The sequence below is a fragment of the Paramacrobiotus metropolitanus genome, unplaced genomic scaffold, assembly GCF_019649055.1.
Source record: "Paramacrobiotus metropolitanus isolate TYO unplaced genomic scaffold, Prichtersi_v1.0 Parri_scaffold0000088, whole genome shotgun sequence".
Lineage (NCBI taxonomy): Eukaryota > Metazoa > Tardigrada > Eutardigrada > Parachela > Macrobiotidae > Paramacrobiotus > Paramacrobiotus metropolitanus.
Window position 1 is genome coordinate 168,408 of NW_026570308.1, and position 10,423 is coordinate 178,830.

The 10,423-nt window shown below is 41.0% G+C and overlaps 1 protein-coding gene across 1 annotated transcript; it reads left to right on the forward strand.

Moving 5' to 3' along the window:
* Positions 1–8,063: 8,063 nt before the first annotated feature.
* LOC129596333 (uncharacterized) lies at positions 8,064–9,520 on the forward strand. The gene is made up of 4 exons (XM_055493574.1): positions 8,064–8,246; positions 8,313–8,445; positions 8,659–8,864; positions 9,009–9,520. Exons 1-4 carry the CDS (start codon positions 8,183–8,185, stop codon positions 9,239–9,241), a joined length of 636 nt encoding a protein of 211 aa, XP_055349549.1. The 5' UTR covers positions 8,064–8,182; the 3' UTR covers positions 9,242–9,520.
* The last annotated feature ends 903 nt before the right edge of the window (positions 9,521–10,423 follow it).

The following is a 10,423-nucleotide window of genomic DNA, read 5'->3' on the forward strand; positions in this document are numbered from 1 at the left end:
TAATATCCTATTCACAAATGTACTCGTACACGAAACGTTGGCTTAATTTCCGCTTTTTTTTGTCGAACGCTGCTCTCTTGTTATAACACGCAAGGGCTTGTAATATACTTGTCAGTATTGATTTATCATTGCAATTGTTGTAAACACAATATTATAATACTATCTGTAAGCAGGCAAATAAATGGAAGACCGTGCAAGCCACTGAACACTTGACGACGCACGTAATAAAAGCAGCGCTCCTGTTGGGTGTCATTCGCTTATTTTATTGCTGTAACGATGGTAATTGTTCATGTTGTGGCGTTTACTGACCTTGGTAATTTTTACAAATGCCGTAGAAAATTTTCATTATACAGCCAGGTGAGCTTACTACGTATAGAAGTATGCATCTGTCAGCATCTGTACTTTCAATTCCATGTACGATTCATTACTAATATAGAGAAACCCAAATTTCTTTCCCATTATTATACACTTTTACAGTTCACAAACGTATACAGTATGTACATATCAGGCTCATATCAAGCTCTGTTAACTTTGGAAACAAAGATGTGCACTAATACTTTACTTATATCGGGTACGTCTGCTATTGACATTTACTGCTAAAATTAATCCTGATGTGACTAGAACTTTGCTGTGTACTGCAGTGAAAAGTCCGGTTGGTGCTGATATAAAACAAGATGGGGGCTCGCTTCGCTCGCCCCATCTTGCCGAACTGTAGAATTGAATAAAATTACTACTCAGTAGTAGGAGAATTAATAATTATGGGACACAAATATAAATATGCAAACCCAGAAAAGCACTTTTGTTCACGTCACAAACAAAACGGAACCAGCCAATAAACCGTTGCCCATCTTTGTTGCGTATTTTACTCGCACTTTCTAGCTTTGTGTTCCGTTTTCCGACTTGCATATTACTCACTAATTACTGTAAGCATATTACTGCAGTCTGTAACTCAAATCTTCCCAGCGCATTTAATGTAGCTCCGTTCAAGCATGGTACTAATAAATTAAAATGTTAAATTAAAATTTGTGGAAACTACAGCTTTTTTAGTTTTTTTGTTTGTTAAAATAAAAAAATTAACTTGCTCTTCATGCTTCGATCAGTTCTTGTATTTTCTTGAGACGAACTGTGATCACCGTAGGAACAGGCACAGCCTCAGATGCTGATGGGCTCGAAGACGAAGAGCAGAACATGATTAATTAGTTCAAAAACAATACGGACTACCGTTGTTAAGTGCTAAAGAAAACTATTTCAAACATAACAGCTCTAGAATGCGAGAGAACCATCAGGGAAAACCTGAGGAACCTGCTGTTAAGCCTCCTGAATCCTGATCGTAACATATTTCATTGAGTATTGTAGGTGCACGGTGTACGTTGGAATAAGCAGCTTATCTGAGTTGCCATTTCAAAAAAACTACTCCGGAGTAGTTTTTTATTTTGCTATCCTGGGCGGGATATGCCAGTTCTGCATATTTACGTCACGCCATGCGAACCAACTGCCGTAGAGGGGAGGTGCCTGTGGCGTGAACAAAAGTGCTTTTCTTGGTTTGCATATTTATATTTGTGTCCCATAAATGTTTATTTCTAGTTCAATCCGTGCAAAACTCCATGGACCCAATTTGAATTTGTGGGGTATACTGTACAATGTACGAGTTCATACAGTAACCCATTCCTTCCTATTGCTGTCAAAGTAACACTAGGGGCAAAGGGTACTGTACCATTTTTTCTGTACGATGACGCCGCTAGATAACTTCGATTGATTGATTCTATTAGTCATGTAATATGTTGCGGCCCATTTTCGAAACTTGGCCGCACAGCACAAAGCTAGCGCGCACTCGCCAGTGGTCACCAAAGTCGGACAATTTTTGATGTCTCGGGTGACCCGAGGTCGCTAATGCCTCCTGACCATTCGCGTGATGCGAAAAAATTTGATGAATAAATCAGGTAGTTGACGCTTTCTGGTAATTTACATAACTAAGATTTTGTAATATGTGACATAGTTGCCACTGGTGATCTCACAGAAACTTGGTATCGTTCTAATCGCAACGGGCAATGGGGTACATTACAGCCATTTACAGTAAATTCAGCATATTATAGACGCAATATTCTGCAAATTGGCATTGTAAGACAACTTTTTATGAGGTTTCACCCGGCGCTGCCAGGCTGGCAGTGACGTGGTGGTAAACGAACTGCCCACCGCCGATTGGATAAATGCACGCCCTTTGTATTAGATAAGTTTTTTTATTCTTTTGTTGCCGGAAGTTATTGTCACAGGAAACATGGTCGCTGAAAAATGCGATAAGTAAACGGTGGTCAATGGTGACTTGCACCGCACTGTGCGCATATCAGCGTCCGCTATGTCGTAGAATACTAGCGCAAAACATGTAGGTAAACGTATACAGTAAATTTCCAGTTGCCGAATGGGCATACTGTTTTAACGTCCAGGAACGCGTCCAAAGCTTGGCCAACGACTTCGGCCTAGTAGTAGCCATCTTCTGTAGTACCAGCAAAGCATGCTGACGGCTTTGCCACGCGGTTGGTTAAGGTAATTTAGGCGTACCCCGAGGATTGGAAATCAAATGCCGGTGCAACCTCGCACCGGATGTCTTACATTCTTAGCTGCGACATCCCTCTTGAAGTGATGTAGCATCTTACAACGATTCCCGAAATCTTTGCCAGAGGTATTTTTCCTTCTGTAGCTTCATCTTGGGATTCGGTCTTAGAAGTGACTTCGTTTTCTTCCAGTCATATCTTTGATACTCTAAACTGCCTCATTGCATTTGGCAATTGCAAAAGGTTTTCCTGCTCTGCTTCTGGCAAGCGTTGATACATATTGCCATTGAGGACGCACTGTCAAAAGGTCATTACTTATTAATTTTCACGGTTTTCTATTCAGTGTTTAGCAAGAATGATTTTCTTCTTCTTTTTTCGCATTTTGTTCAGTCATTGCGGATGAAACGTAAAACTTTATGAGTTGATGTTACAATGTAGTACGTATGAACCGTTACTATGCTATTTTGCTCTTCCGGGCCAGCAACACTGAAAACATCACCGAGATCATTGCTCCATATTCGGTGAATTGTTTTAAAATTTGATTACAAACTTGGATAAAAATCACCTTTCAGCAGGCCTGCGCTGACGTTTTGATGGGTGCGCAAAGGATTTGCGCCGCTATTCGTCGGTGGCTTGAGGCAAAGCTACCGAAGAGAGGGTCGGCTTGAACAGGTGCTAAAAAATCCTGTAGATACATATATTAAGACTTGACAAAAAAGTGGGTTTTGGCGGAATAATATGGGATGACGAAATGCAAAATTCATAATTTTCTCGGCCCTTTGATGAGCAGCACTGTCGGGGCTGGGTTCAGGCAATCGAAACAATTTTAAACAAAGCGTCACCGGAACTTCAAACGAAGTCGTGGGGTTATACAAATTATTATTTTGGAGTGTTAAGGACAGAACCAATACGCAGCATATAAGGCTGTGAAAACGTCCATGGCTTGAGTGACATTCTGCTAGAGCGACATTTTTTGGACAGCAATGTGTTTTTGCTACTGAGGTTACATTTTTGCTGAGAGTGGAAGAAGAAACAGCAATACACTTTCTTCTCTAAATAAAGTATGTAAAGGTCGCTTCCAATGTCGTTGACCGAGTTTCATTTCAGCCACCCAGAGCCACTTCAGCCAACGTTCATTTCGCCATAGACTTTATTCGATCAGCGCCATTTCGTCCGTTGGACATTTTCGGCACGATTTTTTTAGATTTCTTGTCATTTTTTATGATTTCTTGAGGATCCTTCTAATTCCTAGGTTTCTTATGTTGTTTTATGTTTCCAGACTTTTTAGTATCGTGTATCTTGTGGCCTTGATTTTCTGCAGCCTATAAATTAATCGAGGGATCATGCAGTGGTATAGTATAAATGATGAAATTTGTATAATCGGTCATCCCTAGACGTTTTGTGCTTAGCTTCGTTCATATTGTCGACAAATAGCTTTTGTAAACAAAATGTAACCCAATATAACTGAAGCAGAAGCGATAAGCACCACGTTTTGCGGCAAAACAGCAAAATTCTAGAGAGAGGTGCGGACCGCTGTTTTTGCAGATAAAAAACTCAGCTGTATATCAACTTTTTGTACTGCTGGCTCCGCGTTTTGTCCAAATGAATAGCAAAATACTGGATGGAACTTAGCAGTTTCTTATTGGTCAATTTGAAATTTTAAAGAATTTCACTGTGAAGCATTTGTAATTTTTGAAATTGTTCAATGAACTGTTAATAGCGGTTGCAGCCTGATAAGCAGGTTGTTGCTAGCACGTATAGCACTTTTGTTTGTGCACCTGGACTTTTCTGCGTGAATTCGGGAAAATAGCGGGACCCTACAGCCGGCTGTAAAGCAGAGTGGACTGCGTTTGTTGTGCATCGTGGTTTGGGTTACTGCAGTGTTTTCCTTACCTGGCAGACGGTTTGCAATCACTGAGTTCTACCTGGAAGGCTTTTGAAATTTTTGAAATATGTTTTTTGAAATATTTTTTGTGAGATGAACAAACGCCGTGACTTTCGCTTTTCGGCTGCCATTGTTGCAGCCTGCAGGCATTGCCGTCTGCCACGGCATTGCCGTCTTTTCACAACATTTTGGCTATTGGCATTGCTTTTTAAGAAGGAATTCTAATACCACCATTTTACCGTAGCCGAAGTTGCCTATCTCACTCTTTATTGTATTTCTGATACTGAGAGTTCATCTTCACGACTGCCACCACCGGCGCCGCCGACCGGAAAAGTTCTAATATCTATGCGCCATTTTTCTGTGCTGCAACTGTTCGCTAAATACATACATTGCTAAACTCCACTATTCTGCATTAGCATACGGATGTTAATGATTTCGACAGCAGAAGCAATGGCGAAAACGCTACAGTCGTAACCACGGCCGTAGCGAGTGGGGCTAAAAACGGATGAGCGGCGCAGCGGTACCTCCCTGGTTGAGAGCATTTTTCACCATATATTTAACTAACCGGGATGATTTTACGGGCGCAATTGTTCTTGGGGGTACCGGGTGAGTGGCCATTTTTTTACCGTTGCGCACCCCTCATTGCTCGGACCGGCCCTGGTCGCAACCATTTTTTTTTGCTTTTGTGCCCGCAGAAACAAATTGTCGATCGACTAGCTGGTTAAATCATGATTCTTCAATCCCTAGAATTAGTTACAAACATCTATAGTACTTGCAAGCAATTAATATTTGCATTCAGACCTGGGTATCAACAGTTTATTTATTCCTCGCAGTTTTGGCATAGGTTTGCAAGTTATTCTAAAACAGCTGCAAAAATACTGCGCTAGTGCTTTGCATTAGAACGTAGTGTTACGAACTAATTAACTTTGTTTAGCCACGTCCTTTGAGTGTCAGCAGATGAAAGTATTTTTTAATGATATTACGATAGTATCCTACGTTTCTGCAAAATCTGGGACTTTTCGGATTTTGAACCCGGAAAATGTGCCCTGGTAAGGAACGGCCTAGTGCTAGTGAATAATACAGAATTCGCCTATCTAATGTACCTACGGCTGTGGACGGCTCTTCAGTTCGTTGACAAAAATTACCACAGTTTTGCCACATAGTACAGTGTTTTTCTTGAGACAAAATGTATGCAAGCCGCCAAAACAATGTTTTGTTTGTTTCTGTTATTAGGGCAAAAAGGAACGTACTAGTTCTTTTACGCACAAATTATTTGCATGATATGTTTGTAACCCTATTACTGTACAGTAACCCTGCACTGACAGCTTTTTTTATAGCTCAGAGACGTACGCTGTACGAGCACATTCACCATTCACATGTGCTGCCTGAGACTGGGCAGGCAGCACATGTGAGTGCTGGTGCAGTCGGCTCTGAGCCAGCTGAACGTTTGCCAGTGCTACAGTGCCGTACAGCTCATATCGTACGAAAAAGCTGTCAAGTGCAGGGTTACTCTACAGTAATTATCAAATGATATAATTTTATGACAGCAGCAAATTTTTTCTCTCTATGGTTTAAGTACTGAGCTCTGCAGTTATAAGTTGCTTTGTATTCGCTGCGCGCAATTAGAGTAGTAAATCGATAAGTTTTTTAATTGTGCTCTGCACGTTCTGTTCGTGCTCTGCACGCCCTAGTTTTACTTTAGTTGACCGTGCACTTCCGAACAGGGCACATAGTCGGGACTGGGCTGAAAATTTAGCAGTTGTCAGTGTTGTGGAAGGTAGTATCTGATCATCGCACCTTAAAATAAATTGTCGTCTGATGTGGTCACTATAAGGCGTGCCTCAATAAAAACAAAATTTTGCATGTCATCATATTACATAACTCAATCCATGCTTCGCTTTTTCTCATATTTCGGTCACTTTGAGTGTATGGTTTCATGTTCCGGTACCGGTCACTGGAGCGACCGCAAATGTGGCGCACTACATAAAAAGCTGCTGATCGTACTGTTTTTAGCTACCCGCTAAATGTGCAGCTAGCTGAGCAAGCCCAACGCACCCTCACAATTTTCAGGAGTCCATTAAATTCCGTTTGTTCAAGGAAAGGCGCAGTGTTCTGCGTCTCACCCGATTCAGATTTTCTGTTATTGGTGTTGTTTTTCATAAAAATTTATTGATGCTATACGTTAAAATTTTATGAGAGAAGCCGTTTTTATAAAAGTTAATAACATCTCTATGAACTTTGTTTTGTCAGGAAATTTAACTACCTGGTGACTGGAATATGAAACCCTACACTAAAAGTGACCGGAATAGGAGAAAAGGCGAAGAATTTATGTGCAGTACTCAGTTTATTTATTTATTTATACTTTAAATCTATATATCCTTGGCCAATACATCACCAATATTTTTTTTTACAAAGTACGCATCTGCCTATATAAATATATATTACCCGATATAGGCAGATGCGTACATCCAACGATTATTCAAAAAACCTTCACATGGCATCGCTGTAGTGTTGCCATTTGGACTTTTCGTGAGTTTTCGTATCATTTTCGTGAGTTTTCGACCTCCAGATGAAACGGACTTAAAATTTTACAATAAGTCCGACCGTTGGGTCTTGAGATACGATAAGTAACAAAAAGTCAAAACGACAACACTACATCGCTAGTACGGCAAACCGCACGCGGATGACTCTTTTTAAACATACTTTTTGCAAAAATTGTGCAATTTCTGAATTTATGTGAAATCTGCACTCATTCAGCCGCACAGCAGGAATTTGTGCTATGGCAGCCGACCTGCAGAGCACTACATAAGCAGTACTAAGCACACTATCCAGACGACGAACAGCAATCTCCCTCTGCTTCTTTTGTCTGTAACGTTTCCACACTCTCTCTGCAGTACTGTATGATAAACTCTCTCTTGCTTTGTCTCCAGCTTTTGCGCAGGCTCTCTGTCTGCTTTCCTATCTCACATTCTGTTTAAATTTGTCTTTTAAACTCTTCCTGGATAAAAATGAACGAACAAAATGACCGTCGTTTTGCTATTGTCTGCATTTTAACTCTTAATCCATCAAATTCTGTTGAGCCGTTCAAAAGTTATTGAAGACTCAACGAATGTTGACTACCGTTATAGATATTAAAGATATGTAGATAGGTACATCATGTATGCATTATGTACCCCCTTGCAGCGAACATTCGGCCACTTTGTTCTATGTTTACAAAACGTGTTTGTTTTCCATAATGTTTTTGTTTTGCTATTCTGGCGTTATTAAACAATTTTTTTGCAAATTGCGTTGTTATCATATGCAGGAAGCAGGAATTTACATCATGTACACTCCGTACTGTACCTCTTCACACAGCTACTGAAAAGTTGCGTTGCACCATCCGTTTTCCGGCGTAGATAAGCAGTAAGTACTAGAAACGTGTTACGTTTAATATAATTATTGCATCGTACCGCTGCTAGCACGGTGTACTCTTCATATTATGCGGCGTATTAGGACAAAAAACTTACAACTACAAGCATTTGCTACAGCGGGGACAACAACAACAACACCCAGCTAGAATACCTTCCGGCGAAAATATTGTTTATCAACATCGATATCAAACGTTAAGCTGAAGTGTCCGGTATCGCTAATAAAAACAACAATAATTAGCAGTAATTCAGTCAAGTAGCACACTGTCAAACTGTGGTTTATTTCCACTTCTTCTAATACAAAAGAACACACATATCTGCATCCCGTTATTCTTGCCGCTATGAAACCCATGTGGATTCTTCTTCTGCTACAATACATCGGAGCAAACAGCCAGGATGTACAAGGTAAAGACACTTGCCGACGCTTTGAACTTTGATGTAGGAGTACCAAATTCCATAATTTCATCACAGGAAGCGCCGCAATATTAGCCAACAACAGTCAATCTAGCAACAGCGGACCAACTCCAGAGATTAGCTCAACCATCTTACTTGGACAAGCACCGGAAGTGCGAAGTGGCAATAGCACTCCAGCAGTTTCTGCTTCGTATGTACTCATATACAACGTAAAACGTGTCTGAATTTGGTACGCATTGTAACGCACATTACTTACATGTCATATTTACATTTGTTTTGTGCAGCTAATATTTAACAAGTATTAGGTAAAAACTTCGCCTCATCTGGAATCTCATTTAACATAATTTTCTGAAAGTTGTATTAGCCTTTGTTAACGTACTGTATCTAATTGCTTAATCTTTAGGGCAAACCTAACGTCGTCGAATACATCGCAAGTCGCGGCACTAACAAACATCGCGCCATCGCCCACACAAAAATGCGGAAAAGATTTCTTCCTGAAAATTATTAATAACCAATCGTACGTGCAGATGACCGGTAAATCGGACAAGGACTGGGAACTGTCTACATCGCATTTCCATGCCTTCACGACGTGGTTTCAGTCACCACAAGGTACTGCACGGTGTACCATACCGCTTTAATTGAATACTTCCCTATGATTAGTGTTTTGCTGGCTGTATTTGCTGATGTTTATACTTTATATGTATAATGTATGTAAGATGTGTAAACGCACAAAGTTGTTGTATTTTTCAACAGAGGAGACGGTTGATTATTTGACATCGACCGTGCAGTTCAAGGACGGTCCCACTGTTGAGCCCGGTGCCATCCACACGCAGCTCAGTGAAGCGTCGAAAAGGGTCATCCGCACTAATTTTCCAACGCAGAAACTCCACGACGGCAATCTCTTACTGCGGACAAAATTCGAGACGATCATTGCTACCTGTGTTCCGGAGTCAGACTTGAAAACGAAAACACCTGAGTCGGCTTAATATTGTATCGAAATTTTCACTGGGAACACTGGATTTCGTTTTTCTGTATGAATGTCAGCACACAGCTAAGCAAATATGTAAAAAACTGTGTGTAAGATGGAAACGTGCGTATTTTTGGATGCTTTGACCAGTGATGGCAGTCTGGCGGGATAATGGCTTCTTCGCCTATTGTGAGCGACATTATCACGTCACAAATTACCGGTATCTGCTTCTAAGCAGATGTTGCGCCAGGAAGCAGTTTACTGAACTTTACCGGCCTAGTCAAATTAACAAGGATCAGACAACAGCATACAGTTCTATGATACATATACGCCGTAATTATTTCAAAGGCTCTTGGTACGGTTTTGGTTTTGTATTATTCATTAGGGTTGGACGTACAACCGTATCGGCAGTTCCGGTTGCATTTTTTGACACTTGAAAGCTGAAAGTGGCAAAGTTAAGCCGCCGGCTTTCTGCAGCCTTTGTCTCGCGCTATCACGCCATCTTTCAATATGTCTAACAAGCAAGTTTCTTGCCTACTGAAAAACGAATCACCGGTATTACGTTATGCAGACTATTCAGTACTATGCAACGGTAGACTATGCAGTACTATCGTGACCAAACGATTTCATGCGCGCAAAGAAAGGATGGGTGCAGTTGCGTAGTCACGTTCGCCGATGAAAACTTAATCCTGCTTTGCTTTAACGAAGTTAAATCAAGTAGCATATACAAAAAATCGGGCGCACTGACAAAATATCATAAAGCACGTGGAAAGCATTATTTAATAGTCTCTGGCTTTCTTCACTAAATATTTTCATAGTAGAAATGGCTTCAGTGATTCTTATTCCGGTAGCTGCTGTTGCCAAAGAGATCAGGAAAACCATTGCACTGCTTGCGGGAAAGGCGGCAGTGGAGAAACTGAACGAAACACTGGATCGTAGTGATCCGGATACCAAAGATGCCAGGGAAGCCGCGGCATGGTACTTGCTGACGTTTGATCAGAAAGTGGAACTGCGGGAAATTGAACGACGACTGGAAAATGCCGTTAGTGATGCGAGGAATTCAATAAAAAGTGACGTCTCCAAGATCCACGCTCTGATAACATATAGAAACATTGACGTTGGGCTTCATCTTTTATGCGAAGCAATGGAAGAAATGGCAGCGGCCGAGGATATAACCCGCCCGGGGCGGCGATCCGAGTTT

Bases quoted from the DNA above. Each gene is read 5' to 3' on its own strand.
- LOC129596333 (XM_055493574.1), top strand. From the start codon at position 8,183: ATGAAACCCATGTGGATTCTTCTTCTGCTACAATACATCGGAGCAAAC. The intron at 8,247-8,312 runs GTAAAGACACTT...ATTTCATCACAG, and splicing joins AAACAGCCAGGATGTACAAG to GAAGCGCCGCAATATTAGCC. The intron at 8,446-8,658 runs GTATGTACTCAT...CTTAATCTTTAG, and splicing joins ACTCCAGCAGTTTCTGCTTC to GGCAAACCTAACGTCGTCGA.